The sequence below is a fragment of the Lithobates pipiens genome, unplaced genomic scaffold (genome assembly GCF_037356315.1).
Source record: "Lithobates pipiens isolate NorthernLeopardFrog02 unplaced genomic scaffold, aLitPip1_a1.2 Scaffold_16, whole genome shotgun sequence".
In the NCBI taxonomy this organism is placed as follows: domain Eukaryota; kingdom Metazoa; phylum Chordata; class Amphibia; order Anura; family Ranidae; genus Lithobates; species Lithobates pipiens.
This window is the reverse complement of record NW_027507748.1, coordinates 84,061,995-84,083,002: the sequence shown is the minus strand read 5'-3', so window position 1 is coordinate 84,083,002 and position 21,008 is coordinate 84,061,995. Positions and strand designations below refer to the sequence as shown.

Here is a 21,008-nt window from a genome sequence, read left to right as displayed (position 1 = left end):
ATGCCATGGGCATATGTGAAATGACACCCCAAAATAAATTCTGCTGCTTCTCCTGAGTACGGGGATACCACATATGTGGGACTTTTTGGGAGCCTAGCCGCGTACGGGGCCCCGAAAACCAAGCACCGCCTTCAGGCTTTCTAAGGGCGTTACAGTTTTGAAGGCCATAAAATGCCAAGATGGCACAAACCCCCCCCAAATGACCCCATTCTGGAAAGTAGACACCCCTAAATTTAGGGGTACACTAGTGAGACTAGGTAATAAATGGCGGGTGCCCTGAAACTATAAAAAAAATAACTAACCAACCAGCGTCACCTGTAACAGTTATATGGTGATCACTGGTGAAAGGGTTAACTAGGGGGCAATCAGGGGGCTTTATGCGGTAGTATATGGGGGTCCCTGGCGCTATAAAAAGCTGCGGCGAACCTAAATACCTACCTGCCTAACTAGCGTCACCTGTGACACTAATACAGTGATCAGAAAAACGATCGCTTATTAGGCTGGGTTCACACTGGAGCGATGTGGGAACGCCACGAATGCGCGGCGGGTTCCCGCATCACATGCCTCCCGGCGGCAGTTCACACTGCCCTATGCGAACTGCTGGGAGTGTCAGTGAAATGTCAATGACACCTCCAGATCAGTTCGCATATCGCAGTGCGATCTGCAAACTCGGATCGCATGGTGTGAACACCCATGCGATCCGATTCTGCTGCGGACCAAAAAAAGGGTCCCGTGCGAGTTTGCGGCGGGTGCGACACGAATTCAGCCATACTATCTGTATGGCTGAACTCGAATCGCACAGAGATCGGATGTGATTTGCACTGCAGTGCGGTGCGAATCACATCCGTTCTCATAAACCGCTGCAATGTGAACCCAGCCTTAGTGACACTGGCGACGGGGGGTGATCACGGGGTTAAACCTTTATTGGGGGGGTTAGGGGGGTACCTTAGAACTAAAGGGGGCTAACCCTAACTGCCCTAACAGTTATTACAGTCACAAATGACACCCGCCGGGTGATCAGGGGGTTAAACCTTTATTAGGTAATAAATGGCGGGTGCCCTGAAACTATAAAAAAATAACTAACCAACCAGCGTCACCTGTAACAGTTATATGGTGATCACTGGTGAAAGGGTTAACTAGGGGGAAATCAGGGGGCTTTATGCGGTAGTATATGGGGGTCCCTGGCGCTATAAAAAGCTGCGGCGAACCTAAATACCTACCTGCCTAACTAGCGTCACCTGTGACACTAATACAGCGATCAGAAAAATGATCGCTTATTAGGCTGGGTTCACACTGGAGCGATGCGGGAACGCCATGAGTCCGCGGCGGCTTCCCGCATCGCATGCCTCCCGGCGGCAGTTCACACTGCCCTATGCGAACTGCTGGGAGTGTCAGTGAAATGTTAATGACACCCCCAGATCAGTTCGCATATCGCAGTGCGATCTGCAAACTCGGATCGCATGGTGTGAACACCCATGCAATCCGATTCTGCTGCGGGCCAAAAAAAGGGTCCCGTGCGAATTTGCGGCGGGTGCGGCGGGAGCGGCGGGTGCGACACGAATTCAGCCATACTATCTGTATGGCTGAACTCGAATCGCACAGAGATCGGATGTGATTTGCACTGCAGTGCGGTGCGAATCACATTCGTTCTCATAAACCGCTGCAATGTGAACCCAGCCTTAGTGACACTGGCGAGGGGGGGTGATCACGGGGTTAAACCTTTATTGGGGGGGTTAGGGGGGCACATTAGAACTAAAGGGGGCTAACCCTAACTGCCCTAACAGTTATTACAGTCACAAATGACACCAATGCAAAAAAAATCCAAAAAAAATCAAAAAAGCAATTGGTGTCACTGTGACTGGGGGGGCAGGGGTAATTGGGGGGTGATCGGGGGGTAAAGGGGGGGTGTGAGTGTGCCTGGCATGTTCTACTGTGTAGTGTAGTGCTTGTGCAACTCACCGATGCTCTCTCCTCGGTGCCGGAATGAAAAATACCGACACGGAGCAGAGAATACATCACTTCCTCTCCTGTGTTTACATTACAGGAGAGGAAGTGATGTCACGGGACATTTTCATTCGTCGGGAGCGATCGCGAGGGGGTGGCCATGAATGAATGGCCGTCCCCTCGTCCGGGATCGCTCCCGAACGAATACCGACCGCCGCAGGCACCGGGCGGGGGCCTGATCGGGCCCCCGACCCGCGGGCAGGCAAGGACGTACATGTAAGCCCTTATGCCTGCCCGTGCCATTCTGTCGACGTACATCGTCGTGCGGCGGTCGGCAAGTGGTTACCGTATATACTCGAGTATAAGCCGAGATTTTCAGCCTCTTTTTTGAGGCTGAAAGTGCCCCCCTCGGCTTATACTCGAGTCATCGCTGTCTGCCCGCTCGATCAGCGTGTCGAGCAGACAGACAGCGGCCATTCTATTCAAAAGCCGCGCCTCCGGCTCCGCCTTCGCCTGTGATAGGCGGAACACTGAATTTCCCAGCAGCCTGTGTTCCGCCTATCACGGACATCGTATCATCCTCGTACTACGGACGAGGATGATACGACGTCTGTGATAGGCGGAACACAGGCTGCTGGGAAATTCAGTGTTCCGCCTATCACAGGCGAAGGCGGCGGCGCAGCTTTTGAACTTTACAATGGCCGCCGACGAAGAGGGCACGGGACGGAGGCAAGGGAAGGCACGGCACGGGACGGGACGGGACGGCGGCGGCAAGGCACGGCACGACACGGGACGGATGCAAGGAGGCAAGTCACGGCACGGGACGGAGGCAAGGAGGCAAGGCACGGGACGGAGGCTCGGGACAAAGGTAGGCTGGACACACACACACACACACACACACACACACACACACACACACACACACACACACACACACACACGGATGGAGACACACACAGGGATGGATGGATGGATGGAGACACACACAGGGATGGATGGATGGATGGAGACACACACACACACAGGGATGGATGGATGGATGGATGGAGACACACACACACAGGGATGGATGGATGGATGGATGGAGGAGACACACACACACAGGGATGGATGGATGGATGGACACACACACACACAGGGATGGATGGACGGACACACAGGGATGGACGGACACACAGGGATGGACGGACACACAGGGATGGACGGACACACACACAGGGATGGACAGGCATGTCTCACCCTCGGCTTATACACGAGTCAATAAGTTTGCCAGTTTTTTTGGGGGTAAATTGGGGGCCTCGGCTTATATTCGGGTCGGCCTATACTCGAGTATATACGGTAATTTACAACATTTGTTTTTTTATAACTGCCTAAAATGTTTGCACAGTAGTGTATATACATCTTTTCACCCACCTGCCGATAGGCCGCATATTTGCACGCTGTCGGCACCAAGAGGTTCAGCTGCAAAGGCAGCGGGAGGGGGTATACACATGCAAGAGCTGCAGCTAGTGTAAACAAATGGTGTCTCTATTCCAATACAAGGCAATTTTTTTTTTTTCCTCACATAAATTCTAATCCATCCTCACTCTACTAGAATGTGCATTATTATTGCAATCTCTGCTCTCATTAAAGCAGAAATCCAGCCTAAATTACTTAAATAAAAATGAATCACTCATTAACCACTTCAGCTCCGGAAGGTCAACCCCCCCCCCCCCCCCCCCCCCTTCCTGACCAGGTCTTTTTTTCAATATTGCACAGTCATGCGATGCTGTATCTATATCAAATTTATGATTTTTTTTTCCACAGATAGAGATTTCTATTGGTGGTATTTGATCACCTCTGTTTTTTTTTTTTTTGCATTATAAACAAAAAAAGACCGCCAATTTTGGAAAAAAAAAATATATATTTTTTTTTTACTTTCTGCTATAAAACATATTCAATAAAAAAAATGTAAAAAATCAAATTTCTTTCTTAATTTAGGCCAATATGTATTATGCTACATATTTTTGGTAAAAAATCCCAATAAACACACATTAATTTGGTTTGCGCAAAAGTTATAGTGTCTACAAACTATGGAATATATTTATAGATTTTTATTTAATTAAAAATGTTATCACCGATTTTTAGTGGGATCGTGACATTGTGGTAGACACATCTAACACTAAGTGACACTTTTTGGAGACCAGTGACACCAATACAGTGATCAGTGCTAAAAAACACACTGTCACTGTAATAATGACACTGGCAGTGAAGGGGTTAACATCAGGGTTAAATGTGTTTCCTGGGAGTGCTTTAACTGGGGGAAGACAGAGATGTGCTTAGCAGAAACACAAGACCTCCACCTTCTCCTCTGACAGAACGGCGATCTGCCTTGTTTACATAAGGGGAGAGAACAAAGGAAGCGCCACCTAAGTGCAGTATTAAAGCTGTTTTTTAATGGCACAATATACATGAAACACTCACAAGAAGTAGATGGGGTACAGGCTCATCTGTGTGTATTATCCTGGAGTCTCCTCGGATCTGGAAATAGTTCCTGGTGCGTGGTGTTGCGGTAGCAGGTCCTCAGCACGTCCTGTGGCCAGAAACCATTTCTGGATGCAAGGAGATTCCAGGATAATACACACAGATGAGCCTGTACCCCATCTACTTCTTGTGAGTGTTTCATGTATATTGTGTCATTGAAAAAACAGCTTTAATACTTCACTTAGGTGGCGCTTCCTTTGTTCTCTTTCCTTATTTTCATGCATACAGAGCCAGCTCTCTGAGGACAGCAGCCGCCCTAATTACCTCATTACCACCTGTACCTTTTGGACTAATACTATCATGCTTATGAACTCATGATCCCCCAACCAATATATATTGAGTACAAGTGATTTTACCACTACTACTTTAATTTATTTTATCTTATACCACACTGTAGCCTGCGCTGACAGTTATTCTTACTATTGCCTTGTTTATTTAGGCAGACCACTGTTCTGTCTGCCTCAGGAACGATCGGCGGGTCCTGGCAGACATCGGGTCCACCACACCTGCCGATTGGCTCTTGCTGTGTCCAATCACAGAGTGAGCAGGTCGTCAGCAGCGCATGCGTGAACCTCAATCCACAAGAAAAAAATCTCGTAGAGGTACATGATTTTGCACTTAAGGGCCGTCCTGCCGCAGTATATGTACGCGGGGCGGTCCTTGAGCGGTGAAAAGACAAAGTAACAAAACCACCTTATGCTGCAATATTCACCTTTAATCCAGAGATTTCCTCCACAGTGTTTTTTAATCTGCCAAATGACCTTAGTCTAATGATCAGCATCATTCAACCCTTTTCCTCTGAGCCCACGTTGCCCTGGACCCACCCCCAGAATGTGACTTGTCAGTCAAAGTAGAAGAAGCACAGTGATGACCTCATCTCCCATTGGCTACTTGTTCTTCTTCTCACTCTTCAGATCTGTTGTAAGGGGACTGCTGGGGGATGATAGCTGAACAAATCTAGGTACTTCCATTTTGAGTATACATATAACCATGTAATATCTCCCCATAGCTACATCAATTAGTTCGTATAGTTCAGTTTTATGGGGATTTCCATACACAGCCTGTGTACAATAGCAAGGAAGCAAGAAAATGTTCTATTATTTCCTTTTCAGTATGACACCCATTCAGTAAGAAGGGGACACGGACGAGAGGGTCCCCCTTCTGCACTCCATCCAAAACTGAGTAGGATTTGGGCTTTTAAAGTATACCTGAATACAATTTTTTTTTTACATTTTGGATAGAGTGGAAAGAGATTAGAACCCCTGTAATGTTTTATTGCTGTCCCTATTAGGTAGATTCACCCTCTCTATTTGTCCTGGTGACTGTTATCATTGAAAGTAAAAGAAAATTAAAAAACTTGGGTTATCACCAGAACAGTAGAGTGGAAATCTTCCAATGGGGACACTAGTTCTGGTGACCCTCATGACTACAATGGGTTCCCTTCACTTCCTGTGGTGGCTATGGGGCAAGAAGTGATTCCTCCACCCATGCTAAACAGCACAGATGGACAAATCTCCCTCGGTGGATATTGTATTCTGAAAGATGGCACAGCCGGATGTCAAAATACCCAAACAGAGCAAAACAACCCAAAACTGCTTTTATGTACCACTTATTAGCACATTATGGCAGACTTAACTACCAAACGATCCCCTTCAGCACTCTGCTGTCACTGATGCTTCCATTTTCTCCCAGTCTTCTTTCTGGGTTCAGACTTTTCAGCTGCTTGACTGGTCAGACCACAATGACATCACTCCCATGTATGTGCATGGGAGTTACATTACCACGGCGCAGAGTGGAGCTATGCGCTGCGCATGCACTGCTCAGTGTAAACTCATGCAGACAGGCAGGGAGAAGCAGCCATGACAGAAGAGACTACTGTAATACATTTTTTTTTGTAGAGGTTAACCACTTGACCTCCAGAAGGTTTATCCCCCTTCATGACCAGGTCATTTTTTGCTACAGATTTATTTTAATTGACAATTGAACAGCCGGTTTTTTTTTTTCTTTTATGCCGCGTACACACGCCCGGACTTTCCGTCAGAATAAACTCTGACGGTCTTTGCCTACACACAATCACACCAAAGTCCGTTCGTTTCGAACGTGATGATATATGACGGGACTAGAAAAGGAAGTTCAATAGCCAGTAGCCAATAGCTGCCCATGCGTCGTATTTGGTCCGTCGGACTAGCATACAGAGGAACGGTTTTCCCGATAGGAATTGATTCCGTCTGTAAGATTTAAAACATGTTCTATTTTTTGGTCCATTAGAATTTTTGAAGAAAAAAGTCAGATGAAGCCCACACACGATCGGAATATACGATGAAATTATTCCGTCTGACCTTTTCTGCCGGAAAGTCCGGTCGTGTGTACGCGGCATTAGTGGTATTTGATTACCTCCACGGTTTTTATTTTTTGCGCTATAAACAAAAAAAGACTGACAATTTTGAAAAAAACTAAACAAATAATTTTACTTTCTGCTATAAAACATAGCCAAACAAAATTTTTTTTTGAAAATCTAATTTCTTCATCAATTTAAGCCAATGTGTAGTCTACTACATATTTTTGGTAAAAAAAAAAAAAAATCCCAATAAGCATATATTGATTGGTTTGCATAAAAGTTTTAGCATCTACAAACTATGGGATTTTTTAAAAAAAATTTTACATTTTTATTTTTTTACTAGTAATGGCAGCGATCAGCGACTTATAGTGGGATTGCGATATTCCGGGACAGACAAATTGAACACTAACTGACATTTTTGATACTTTTTGGGGACCAGTGACACTTAGGCCGCGTACACACGCGCGGACTGTTCGCCCAACCTTGTCCGCTGAACAGTGTTTGGGCGGACAGTCCGCTCGTGTGTGGGCTTTCAGCGGACAGTTTCAGCGGACAGTTGGCCGAACAAGGTCTTACGGAAATTCCGAAAAACTGTCCGCTGAAACAAGGTTTCAGCGGACTGTTCGCTCGTGTGTAGGCTTGTTCGGCCAACTAAGTCTCGCGCATGCTCAGAAAGGATTTCCACGTCGGAAGGTTGCATTGCAGTGTATAGGACGTCGTATTTTTCGTCCCGTCGTACGTGCCGTTCACGTCATCGCGCACGGTTTCAGCAAACTGTTCGTCCGTCGTGTGTGGCCATGTCCGTCCATGCTAAGTTTGAGCGGACTGTTCGCTCAAACTGTTGGACGGACAAAGTTGGGCCAACAGTCCGCGCGTGTGTACGCGGCCTAATACAGTGATCAGTGCTAAAAAATATACACTGTCAAATACCATACAAAGGTCTTTTGATATGTTGTTTTGTACCTTTTGTACAAAACATATACTATATGATCTGGATTGTCTATGTGATGCACATTTTGATGTACTAGCCTTTTCTTCAGCATTATGTTGTTGCTTCTATTCACTTATATGTTAAACCTTACAAAATTCATTAAAAACATTGAAAATAAATTATATATATATGTGTGTATATATATATATATATATATATATATATATATATATATATACACCGTCACTGTAATGACACTAGCTGAGAAGGGTTTAAACATCAGAGAAAACACAAGATCCATGCCTTCTGTACTTACAGAACAACAATCTGCCTTGTTTACATAGCCGTTCTGCCTGTGTACTGAAGCATCAGGGGGTGCCGATGGACTTTGAGTACGCCGCTCCCCCCGATCAGCTACCGCTGTGTAGAATCATAGTGGGAGCGGGCCGCAGGCAGCACGTGTGCATCCCAAATCTGGAAGATGACTCATTGTCTGGTATGGGAACGGCAGTTCTGCTGACTGCAAGATCCCGCAGTGGCCAGTGAAGATGGCTGAAAAGATTATTGAAACCTCTTCTACAACCTACATATTGTGACCAGGAATGTCTCACTTCCCCTCCTTTTTGCTCCTGAATATACACACTTTTATAAACATTCGCTGCTAGAAAGTCTCTATACACAGTATATATACAGTTACGTAGTTCCCAGGTGTGTATAGGTTTATAATTTTTATTTTATTTTAAGTTCTTCTCTGTTTTATTCTTTGTATATTTTTAATTATGTTTTATTAGTATGTAGCACTGTGGCCTTATGAGATACAAAATTGTGTTCTACTGTATGTCCTCACGTGTAGTAGAATGACAATAAAGCTTGACTTGACTTGAAGTAAGTGCATTCCTGTGACCCAGAAGTGAAGTTTAGCCAAAAAAAAAGCTTTGGCCATACATCTCTTTAACACTGCTTAAAATAGCTTACAGCGCTCTGCACTTCCCCCATATAGGATGTAGCTTTATCCAGATGTGTACAGCAGTGTAGCAACATCTTGTAGACATTTGTTGCTTAAAAAAAAAAAATTACACACATCGTAATATGGGGGGGGGGGGGGGGGGGGGGATGGGGCGGATTGCTTAGGGTGCCACTATGCTTGCCCAAAATAACCAACTAAACGTCTGTATTTGCAGTATGACTGAAGTTGAGAATGTGATCAATTGCTTTGGGGCACTACAGACAATTTTTACCTTTCAATCCCTTTATAAAGAAACCCATACAAGCTGGCCTTTTAAGTAAACACAAGGCTGGGTCCCATAGACACCAAATTACTTTTCATTTTTCATTATAATAAATAATAAAAAAAATCCCTGTGCTATTAAAGTGATTGTAAAAATAAAAAATAAATAAAAAATAACAAACATATTATACTTACCTCCACTGTGCAGCTCGTTTTGCACAGAGTGGCCCCGGACCTGCTCTTCTGGGGTCCCTCTGCGGCTCCTCTCACGGCTCCTCCCCACAAAGCGCTTCTCCGAGGGGGTTATCAGAAGTGGGGAGGAGCCGTGAGAGCCGCCGAGGGACCCCAGAAGAGCAGGGCCACTCTGTGCAAAAACGAGCTGCACAGTGGAGGTAAGTATAATATGTTTGTTATTTTTTTAAATTTTATTTTTTACCTTTACAATCACTTTGTTAGCACAGGGATTATTTATTATTTATTTTAATGGAAAATAAAAAGTACCTTGCGGGGAGCGCTCCTGAGTCCAGCATTCGGGTCCATAGAGGCCGAATGCAGGGCTCGGCCCTGCCCCCGGCGCTCGCGTCATTGGATTTGATTGACAGCTTCAGGAGCCAATGGCTGCACTGCTATTAATCTATCCAATCAACATCCGAGAAACCCCAGCAGAGAGATAGCACGTCCCTGTGGGTCAAGTTTGAGGGTTCAGGTAAGTAAAACAGGGGGGCTGGGGGGCTGGTCACTTATAGGTGTTTTTTCACCTTAATGCATAGGATGCATTAAGGTGAAAAAACCCACAAATCTTTGCAACCACTTTAAATAATACAAAAGACAGAAAATATATCACACCTTACCGAGATAAGCGAGCTGCTACTTGCAATCACTATACACATAAAAAACAACCAATCAGATAAGATCTTCTACATAATAGCGTGGATGTCCATAACTTTTTATTTTCCATTGGGAAATAAGAATTAGTTCATTGCTATGGCCAGCTGTTCACTATTAATTTGGATTTTATGTCCCAGTCCAAAACCAAGGAGCAATGTCAGTGCAGGCCTAACCTGGCAAACAGAGCAATATTTTCTTCTTACCTTTGGCTTCTGGCTTTTCTCCTTGTCGGAGACATTGGACGGCTTTCTTTTCAGCATTTTGTATCGGTAGGTGGCCCAGGCTGTACGGAGCGCACTAGCTGCCTAACAGTCTATAGCTGCCTGTTTTACCTCAGGCTTCCTCATTGTCGGAGGATGTGACACCACATACAACAGCGAGTGTTTTGCAATGCACGCTTTTCCTGTCAGTGTAATATTCCGTTCATGAAAACTATCACATTACCCCCGAAGAATCTCACCATCTAAAACCACAAGGCAGAGCTGAAACTAGTGATGGTGGGTGACTGACTAGGACTAATGGCATGAATCACCAGACATACCTAGGGCCTATTCACACTAGTGGTGTGGTAATGCACGGTAAAACTTACAGTATCTCACAAAAGTGAGTAGACCCCTCACAATTTTGTAAATATTTGATTATATCTTTTCATGTGACAACACTGAAGAAATGACACTTTGCTATAATGTAAAGTAGTGAGTGTACAGCTTGTATAACAGTGTAAATTTGCTATCCCCTCAAAATAACTCAACACACAGCCATTAATGTCTAAACTGCTGGCAACATAAGTGAGTACACCCCTAAGTGAAAATGTCCAGATTGGGCCCAATTAGCCATTTTTCCTCCCCAGTGTCATAATAATAATAATAATAATAATTTTATAGCATTGATCACTGTATTAATGCCAATGGCCTCAAAAATGTGTCAAAATTGTCTGCCATAATATGGCAGTCACGATAAAAATTGCTGATCGCCGCCATTACTAATAAAAAAAAAGAGTTTATAAAAATGCCATAAAACTATCCCCTATTTTGTAGACGCTATAACTTTTGCCCAAACCAATCAATCAATGCTTATTGCGTTTTCTTTTTAACTAAAAATCTGTAGAAGAATACGTATCGGCCTAAACTGAGGAAAATTATTTTTTTTTATATATTTTGTGGGATATTTATTACAGCAAACAGTAAATGATAATGTGTTTTTTTCGAAATTGTCACTAATTTTTTGTTTATAGCGCAAAAAATAAAAACCGCAGGGGTGATCAAATACCACCAAAAGAAAGCTCTATTTGTGGGAAAAAAATTACGCCAATTTTGTCTGGGAGCCACGTCGCACGACCGCGCAATTGTCAAATCAACGCAGTGCTGAATCGCAAAAAGTGGTCTGGTCTTAAGCCAGCAAAATGGTCCGGTCTGAAAGTGGTTAATAGGTGTGTTTACCTTTATTTTATTTATACGATAGGTTCTCTTTAAAGGAGAAGTTTGTCCCCCACTGGCTCTAAGCCCAAGAACTTGGGATGGAGGCCTATTGCTTATGGGGCCTTGGACCACATCATTCTTTTCTCGCTAAGCCCGAGAACTGAGCGATCACATGACTGCTGATTGCTCAGTTCTTGGTCCCCCCAGAGCAGAAAGTGGTGACTGTCAGTCATCGCTCTCTACTCTGTCCCTCCAGCTCTTCTTGGTGCACCGGTCTGGAGAAAGGGCGGGAGAGGTTGGCTCAGGGTCTCAGAGTCTGAGCCACCTGGCAATCAGGCATCTGGGTGGATCCCAACAATACGGTAGGGATCCTTCCAGCACCTGAATGGCTCTGTGATGTCAGCCGACAGCCGACCAAGTGATGCTGGGTCAAAGTAGAGCAAAAGTAAGTGAACGCCTTTGGCCCACATAAGAAGTACGGCTAAAAAAGCGTTCGCCATACATCTCTTTAAAATTGTTTGAACAGCAATAGGAAAAGTTCTGGCCCTTATCCAAATGTTTTCTCTAGATGTGCTGAGAAGCATACAAAACTCATGACTTTTCTTTTTCTCACACAGTGTAAAGAAAACAAATAACTCTTCTGAAATGCAGAATGTACCAGGAGAAGATTAGATTTCTAATATAAAAACCTTGCCGGTAATATTTTCATCACAGTGAACAAAGGGAAGGTGCACCTCTTTCATCTCATGATGTTCTTTGTTCATGCATGAGAAACGTATCCTCTATAGACGTTGCTCCTCTCCTGCTAAATCTGGCTTTTTTTCTTTCTCAGTCCCTCTGAATCTCTTAGGTCTCTCTTACATAGGCAGATCTTACATCACGCTCCTCAGGAGACGAGTGATTGGTCTGCCCTTCTTGCTGTTGTTGTCACATCACGAAGCTAACCACCATTTTTTTTTTTTTTTTTTTAGTTCAAGTGACATTTATGTATGCCATATGCTCAGTGTAAGGATTCTTCCCTTTTTTGCGGGATTGAGACAACAGTCTCCAATAGGTCATTGTTGGAACATTTCTGTGACTACCAACACTTTTACACTTTTATAAGAGATCCTGTTCTGTTTTTATAAGCACAAGATGTTTCAGGAACAAGTTTCTTGGTGCCAAAAACAGTGAATGTGAATTTCACACTAAGCACCCATGCCACTAATGCCACGTACACACGATCGGAATTCTCATCGGAAAAAGCTCTGATGGTTTTCCCGTCAGAATTCCGCTCAAACTGTCTTGCCTACACACGGTCACACCAAATTCCGACCGTCAAGAACGCGGTGACGTACAACACGTACGACGGGACTAGAAAAAGGAAGTTCAATACCTAGTAGCCAATAGCTTCCATCTCGTAGTTGAATCTGAACATGCGTGAGTTTTTGTGTGTAGGAATTGCATACACGCGATCGGAAATTTTTCCATCGGAAAAATTCAGAACATGCTATCAAACATGCTATCAAATTTTTGCTGGGGGGAATTCGGCCAGCTAAATTCCGATGGAGCATACACACGGTCGCATTTTACGATGAAAAGCTCTCATCTGTCTTTTGCTGGCCGAAATTCCGATCGTGTGTACGTGGCATTAGCCCACCATCTAGCACCTAACACTCATACAAACAACCTAGCGCCCATATACATTGCTGCATTGCGGTAATGCACAATGCACATACTGCTATGCGTTGCAGTGCCATGAATTTTGAATGGCATCCCAACACACTTATTTAATGCAACATGACATATGGTGACACTCTATCATTATCATTATATGCTCTGTGTTGGAAAAAAGTCCAGGTCTGCTTTTTGCTGCATTGTGGTGTTAAAAGCCTGAACGCAATGCACGTTAACAAGCAAAATAATGTGTATTATCACACATTTCTTAATACACCGTAATGCAGCACGTATTAACCACTTCAGCCCTGGAAGGATTTACCCCCTTAATGACCTGGCCATTTTTTGCGATACGGCACTGCGTCGCTTTAACTGACAATTGCGCAGTCGTGCGATGCTGTACCCAAACAAAATTGAGGTTCCTTTTTTCCCACAAATAGAGCTTTCTTTTGGTGGTATTTGGCGGATTTAATTTTTTGCGCTATAAATGAAAAAAGACTGACAATTTTGAAGAAAAAAACAAATTCTTTACTTTTTGCTATAATAAATATCCAAAAAAACAAAAAAGGAATTTCTTCATCAGTTTATGTATTAATGTATTGTTCTACATATATTTGGTTAAAAAAAAAAAAAAATCGCAATAAGCGTATACTGATTGGTTTGTGCAAAAGCTATAGCGTCTACAAAATAGGGGATATATTTATGGCATTTTTATTATAATTTTTTTTTTTTTACTACTAGTGGCGGTGATAACTGCGGTGGCTGGTCGGCAAGTGGTTAATGTGTGCTAAATCTAAACATACTTCCTTAACCCCTTCCCACCACCGCCTCCCGGCCCTTTAAGAAGTTCTCAGTGCTGGGAGGCGGACATTCCAATCATGTGACCATTCACCTCCAGAGCCTCCCCCCCCCCACCCTCCCAGTGACACCATCTGGGGTTTCCCCTCCCCGGCAGCTGCTGTCACATTTAAAATCTGAGATTGTGTGGGGGGCCCCCCCCAAATTCCATACCAGGCCCTTCATGTCTGTAAATCAATGAGCTATCACTATAAAGCCCACTGCACCAGATTTTCAGTTACCTAGTTAGTCTGGTTGAAAAAGATACAAGTCCATCTAGTTCAACCAATAAAAGGAAAAAATGACAATGTATATACACAATCCTATACCCACAGTTGATCCAGAGGAAGGAAAAAATAATAAAAACAACAAAGTTAAATGGACTACGAGTGCGGTAATCAGGCAGAAAGCTGTAGGAACAGTGTGCAAGAGACTGACATTGCAACTGTGGGAAAAAAAATAGTAGATGCACGTTTTTTTTTCTTCAAAAACACTCAAACTTAAAGCAGAACTTGCCATTGGCTCCTGCGGCTGTTAATCAAATGCAGTGACAAGGGAGTGGGGGCAGAGCTGAGCCACACTGTATTTGTCTATAGATGCACACAATGCAGCTCGGAATTGAGCCCACATGAGTACGAGCAGTTTACTATGGGGATTCTCAAAGGCAGGAGGAGGCAAAAACTCTGGTGAGGGACTCTAGAGGAGAAGGATCGCAGCTGCTCTGTGCAAAACCTTTGCACAGAGCAGGTAAGTACTGTATAACATGTTTGTTTGCTTTTGTCATTTTTTTTTTACAATCACTTTAAAGCTTAAGTTTAGGTATGCATATTTTTGCATGCGTACATTGGTCCAGCTTGGAACAAGGTACTTGTGCTTGTGTCATACCTGGAAGAGCTCAATGGAAGCTTGAAATCTCTGTAATAGGTACCACTATTCGAGTGATTACCAATAGCTTATGGGCTTATAACAAATGTGTCTGGATAGTACCCTCCATAGTTATCTTGACATCTTGATTGGGGTGGAGGTGGGGTTAGCTCCGGTGATTGGGAGTTCCTATCTTGGGCCCTCTTGTGGGTCCCTTTCCTATCCTTGGTACACCTTGGTGATATTCTGAATGGAGTATACACATAGTGGGATGCTGACTGTTATGTTGCATTATGTTGGAATAATTGTATCATCCATCATATAATTTTCTCTAGACTATTTGGTGTAAAACACTAATGGTTCCTAAAGAAGTGGACTAAGTCCAATAAACACGTGGGACCACGTGAATTAGTACTCATTGATATGATGTGTAGCACTACCCCCAAAAGGAGCTGCTGGTTAGATTTGGGCTTACCATTACCTTCTGTTCCACTTGCTTCATGTCTAGGGGTGTCCTGTGGTAGATGGCCCAGTAACTTGAGAGACTGACGACAGATCCACTTGAATATCAAAGTCAAAATGTTGAAGAACTTGCTTACTTTGACTGCATCCAGAGAATAGCCATTCACAACTGGATGTTCACTCAAGTTGGACAGTCCCTCTCTCACAAGGCCTAGCAGCCAATAAGGTGCTTACTCATGAACAAGTCTCTGCCACGTGACGTCCGCATCTTAAATACCCTCTCTCAGAAAGCACAGCAAGAGCGCCACTCCCACTGGGTGGGCTCCGAGAGAGTGTAACTTAAGCACCTAACCAGACCATAGATCCATACCTGCCAGAAGAGAGAGTGCTTTCTGTGGCCAGGCTGAACATCTCATAGTCCAGTCAGACTGATGCTGAAGTCCAAATTTAGACAATTGTACCCAAACCAAACTGCAGTTTAGGTATAACCTTAACTTTGAAAAACGCATAGCGCGTGCTCTTCAGGAGCCGCCGCTACAATGTAATATGATATTGTAATGATTTTAGAATTCTATACTGGCGTATATTATCCTTAGGTTTTACTGTTATGAGAATGTTTTGTAGAAAGTCTGTTTAAATATGTACTAAATAAAATATGCTTTTTATATAAAATAATGTGCCTCAAAAGTCCCATTTCTCTCCAAGATTAACATTTATTTTTGTAGAATGTATAGCTTCTGGGTCCCATGGTAAGAGGATGCCCAGCTGCTTAGTGAACACAGGAGGTTGCTTACTCGGCATGGGTATCATTCAGAGAACACTTTGCATTTCCTCAATAGATGCCAAGTGTTTTCTGATTGGATGAGATGGAAGCCTCATGGAAATCAAAAACCTCATTCAATCAGAAAATTCCTTGAGAAAATGGCACCTGTGCAAAGCGAGCAACCTCCCGTGTTCACTAAGCAGTAGGTAAGCTTCTAAGCCTGCTGCAAAGATTTTCAGCTTCCAAGGGAATCTTCCAGTTATGACACATGCATACTTACATTAGTCCAAGCGAGACCAATTAAACTATGCAAAAATATGCATGCCTACACCTCAGCTTAAAACAGGACATGCCTTATAAAGTGTTACTAAACCCACAAAAGTAAAATCAGTCTGTATATGTAGTAAAGCATGCTTGTTATACTCACTGTGGAACCTAAGTGGTCAATCCCCTGCATTGTGTAAAAAGGCTGTTTGATTTGGTCTGATCTGATTCTCCCCTTCTTCCACTGTCCCCAATCCTGCCGCTGATAGTAGCCTTGGGGCCAAGCTGCACATGCTCAGTCTGGTGTGTATTGCTAGAGATTTTTTTTTTGGGAGGGTGCATGTGATCAGCAAAGGGCCAATCAACACTGTCCAGACAGAGGGTCAGGAGTCATGCAGCCTCATAGGACAGTCAGAGGAGAAAGAAAACTCCTCCTGCAAACTTTAACCAGACACTGCTAGAAGTCACAAGACTGCTTTACACTGCTGATGATAAAAAGTATTTAGCAGTTTATATTTATTAAAATAATTGCACTTCCATGTTCTTTGTATTGTGGGAGACCAGATATAGTGACTGCAGGGCCCTGGCTGGGTTTAGTAACACTTTAATGCCAATAATATGGGGGTTAAAGTTAATCTTCCACATTATGTAAAAAGACTGTCTTCTCTGATCCTCACCTTCTTTTACTCTCCCCAATTCTGCTGCTGATAGTGCAGAGCCTTGGAGGCACTCTGCACATGCTCAGTTTGGTGTGTATTTCTAGAGAGTTTTTTTTTCTTTTCTTGGGAGGGTGCATGTGATCAGCAAAGGGCCAATCAGCACTGTCCAGACAGAGGGTCAGGGGTCATGCAGCGTCATAGGACAGCCAGAGGTGAATGAAAACTCCTCCTGCAAGCTTTAACCAGTGCTTGGTCAGACATCGATAGAAGTCACAAGACTGCTAAATACTGCTGATGAGAAAAGGTATTTAGCAGTTTATATTTACTAAAATAATTGCACGTCCATGTTCTGTGTATTGTGGGAGACCAGATATAGTGACTGCAGGGCCCTGGCTGGGTTTAGTAACACTTTAAACAAATACATTAAAAAAAGTTCTCCTTTAAATAAAAAAAAAAGAAGGGTTCAGATTCGGTCAGATGTTTCATTTTCCGTATCTTATTAAAATGAAACTTCTTCAAATAAAACCAGAAACATTTTAGCTAGTGCTAATCCAGTAAGAGAAAAAAAATAAAATAGCAGAACTCCGGGGAGAATTCATACATTTTCTTTCTACATCAGCAGTTCATCTAAAATAGAGAAATTCCCAACCCACACGTGTCTGAAATCACTCATCCCGTTGCAAAGGGCCGCATCAATCTATCCAATGGAGCCTGAAGCAGGTAGCGGGAAATTTCCATATTCTTTATAAATAACAAACACTCCTATAATAAATGAATGTTTTACGCTGTGTTCCTTTCTGAAATATTATGCCACAAATTAGCAGCGAAGCAGAAACCATTACTGGATACAGTTATCAAGTTAACTTCTCGTGATCGCCCTGCGAATGATTTAAAGCATAACGCCTCCTTTCTGACAATTTTAATATAGCGAGCCTTGGAAGTGAAATAATCAAGTTTGTAAATAATGTTTTATACTGCTTTTGCTTTTTCTGGTAACAACCTTTAAATAATGAATTATACCAGGCTGGAAAAGTTCAGCTTGTGCCCATTGCCTCCTGGCCTTGTCTACAGCAGCCTACAGCTATCAATAGCTACAGAGAATTCACATAAATCCTACAATCCATTGTGGCAGCAAATATTATTTACATCTCGTTATGTTATGGTGTAACTGAAGCAGAATTGTTTATTTTCTGTTTGCCTTTCATCTGTAGAGTTTTATATTATAAAATTATTTTGTACAGAACGTCTGTTCAAAGAGCTAAAGGGGATTCAACAATTGGTTTTGACCAAAGTGCGCAAAAAAATTGAAGGGTTGAACATTTTTGTTGATGGAAGATGGGAGAAGCATGCCAGAGCCAGGGGTAAGGTAAGTACTACACCTTAACCACTTCAGCCCTGGAAGAATTTACCCCCTTCCTGATCAGGCCATTTTTTGTGATACGGCACTGCGTCGCTTTAACTGACAATTGCGCGGTCGTGCGATGTTGAACCCAAACAAAATTGACGTCCTTTTTTTTCCCACAAATAGAGCTTTCTTTTGGTTGCATTTGATCACATCTGCAGTTTAAATTTTTTGTGCTATAAAAAAAATGCCACTATTTTTAAAAAAACACAATATTTTGTGCTTTTTGCTATAATAAATATTACCAAATAAAAAAAAAAATGTCTTCATCAGTTTAGGCCAATATGTATTCTTCTATATATTTTTGGTTAAAAAAAAAGGCAATAAGCGTTTATATTATATATATTGATTGGTTTGTGCAAATGTTATAGCGTCTGCAAAATAGGGAATAGATTTATGGCAATTTTTTTATTATTATAATTTTTTTTCTAGTAATGGTGGTGATCTGCAATTTTTATCATGATTGTGGCGGACAGATCGGACACTTTTGACACTTTTGGGACCACTGACATTTATACAACCATCAGAGCTAAAAAATAGCCACTGATTACTGTATAAATGTTACTGGCAGGGAAGGGGTTAATTGTGGGGGGTGGGACTGACTAGGGGAGGAGACCGATCGGTGTTCATACTTAGTAGTACATAATCTGTCTCCTCTTCCCTGAGAGAACCAGAATTTGTGTGTTTATACACACAGATCCCAGGTCTCACTCTGTCACGAGCGGGTACCCGCCGGGCAAGCGCATTGGCTCTGGGGACATGCTGCGGGCACGCCTGCTAAAGCGTCCTAAAGATTTGACTTACAGCTACAACGGCTCACGCAGGGGAGTCATCATGCTGCAGTATAACTGTGACGGCTGGTCGGGAACTGGTTAAACCTGCACCCACCAGACTAAATAAACATTTAACACTTGCAGCTAAAGGTGGTAGATTTTATCTAATTACTGGAGTTCAGCTTTAAATCAACTATGACTCCATTCTCAGCAAATGACAAATGCATACTTCCCAACTTTCTGAGATGGAATTGAGGGACACCTATTACCAAACGTATGTAGGCATAGGACACACCCCCTGCCACATTACCCTTAAGGCTGGGTTCACACTGCTGCGGGGGGAGATCCGGATGTGATTCGCACCGCAAATCACATCCGATCTCCGCAGCGATGCGAGTTCAGCCATACAGATAGTATGGCTGAATTCGCATCGCTCCCGCAGCAAACTCGCACGGGACCCTTTTTTTGGTCCGCAACAGAATCGGATCGCATGGGGGTTCACACCATGCGATCCGATTCCTGTGCGAGTCGACAGATCGCACTGCGATATGCGGACGGATCTGGGGGTGTCATTAACATATCATTGACACTCCCAGCCGTCCGCATAGGGCAGTGTGAACTGCATCGCATTACTCCCGCCGGCAGTTCACACTGCCCTATGCGGACGGCTGGGAGTGTCAATGATATGTTAATGACACCCCCAGATCCGTCCGCATATCGCAGTGCGATCTGCCGACTCGCACAGGAATCGGATCGCATGGTGTGAACCCCCATGCGATCCGATTCTGTTGCGGACCAAAAAAAGGGTCCCGTGCGAGTTTGCTGCGGGAGCGATGCGAATTCAGCCATACTATCTGTATGGCTGAACTCGCATCGCTACGGAGATCGGATGTGATTTGCGGTGCGAATCACATCCGGATCTCCCCCCGCAGCAGTGTGAACCCAGCCTAAAGGAGAACTGTACAAAAAATTATTGGCTACACCCAGAAGTGCTTTTTTACCACTACTATTCCTTTATATTGGCCTTTGAAATGCTACAATTTAGAGATTGGATGAAAGGTTTAGCACTAAAACACTTTTTGACAGATAAATAGTGCTTTTTCTATACAACTGTATAGATCAGACCAAAATGAAGAACAAATGAGGAGGAAAGAGGGACAGAGGGATTTTGGTCCAAATCAGAGACAGTTGGGAGCTATGCAAATGAGCTGGTGGTGTACACATTGTATAGAGCAGGGTTTCTCAACCAGGGATCCGTGGAACCGTAGGGTTCCATCCAGAGATTGCTAAGGGTTCCTTGAGAGATGAGCAATTTCTGCCTCTCAGATAAGTTCCCATTGACGCCATTGGTCTCTTTAGATATCTGTAAGGGAGTAATTCTTTGCAATGATCAGAAGTGTAAGGGGTATTCTTCCCACTGACCATCACACTAATGTATCATAAGTTTAAGATATAGTCATTTTTAGAAGTGTTTTCAAGGGTTCCTTTATGTTGAAAAGGTTGAGAAAGGCTTGTATAGAGCATGTGCCGTACAGTGTACAAAGAAAATTGAAATAACTGTCAGGAGAAAGCGGAAGACTTGCTTGTCTCATCTGCAAACAATTCTGTAATCTAGCATTTTTTGGAGGTGTGGGGGGGGGGGGGTATTTTGATTTTAACATAAGGCCGCGTACACACGCGCGGACTGTTCGCCCAACCTTGTCCGCTGAACAGTGTTTGGGCGGACAGTCCGCTCGTGTGTGGGGCTTCAGCGGACAGTTTCAGCGGACAGTTGGCCGAACAAGGTCTTACGGAAATTCCGAAAAACTGTCCGCTGAAACAAGGTTTCAGCGGACTGTTCGCTCGTGTGTAGGCTTGTTCGGCCAACTAAGTCTCGCGCATGCTCAGAAAGGATTTCCACGTCGGAAGGTTGCATTGCAGTGTATAGGACGTCGTATTTTTCGTCCCGTCGTACGTGCCGTTCACGTCATCGCGCACGGTTTCAGCAAACTGTTCGTCCGTCGTGTGTGGCCATGTCCGTCCATGCTAAGTTTGAGCGGACTGTTCGCTCAAACTGTT

At 43.6% G+C, this 21,008-nt stretch overlaps 1 protein-coding gene across 3 annotated transcripts in view; it reads right to left on the bottom strand.

The window, feature by feature from the left end:
• The window catches only part of SAMSN1 (SAM domain, SH3 domain and nuclear localization signals 1), a 185,762-nt gene that overhangs the window by 61,684 nt on the left and 103,070 nt on the right, over window positions 1–21,008 (bottom strand). The window contains exon 1 of one of the 3 annotated variants that reach the window (XM_077480067.1): window positions 10,056–10,215. The exons of the other annotated variants lie outside the window; for them this stretch is intronic. Within the exon in view, the coding sequence (XP_077336193.1) occupies window positions 10,056–10,112 (57 nt within the window). The 5' untranslated portion in view covers window positions 10,113–10,215. Of the gene's footprint in view, window positions 1–10,055; window positions 10,216–21,008 lie in introns of those variants that run through there. 3 annotated transcript variants of the gene reach the window in all.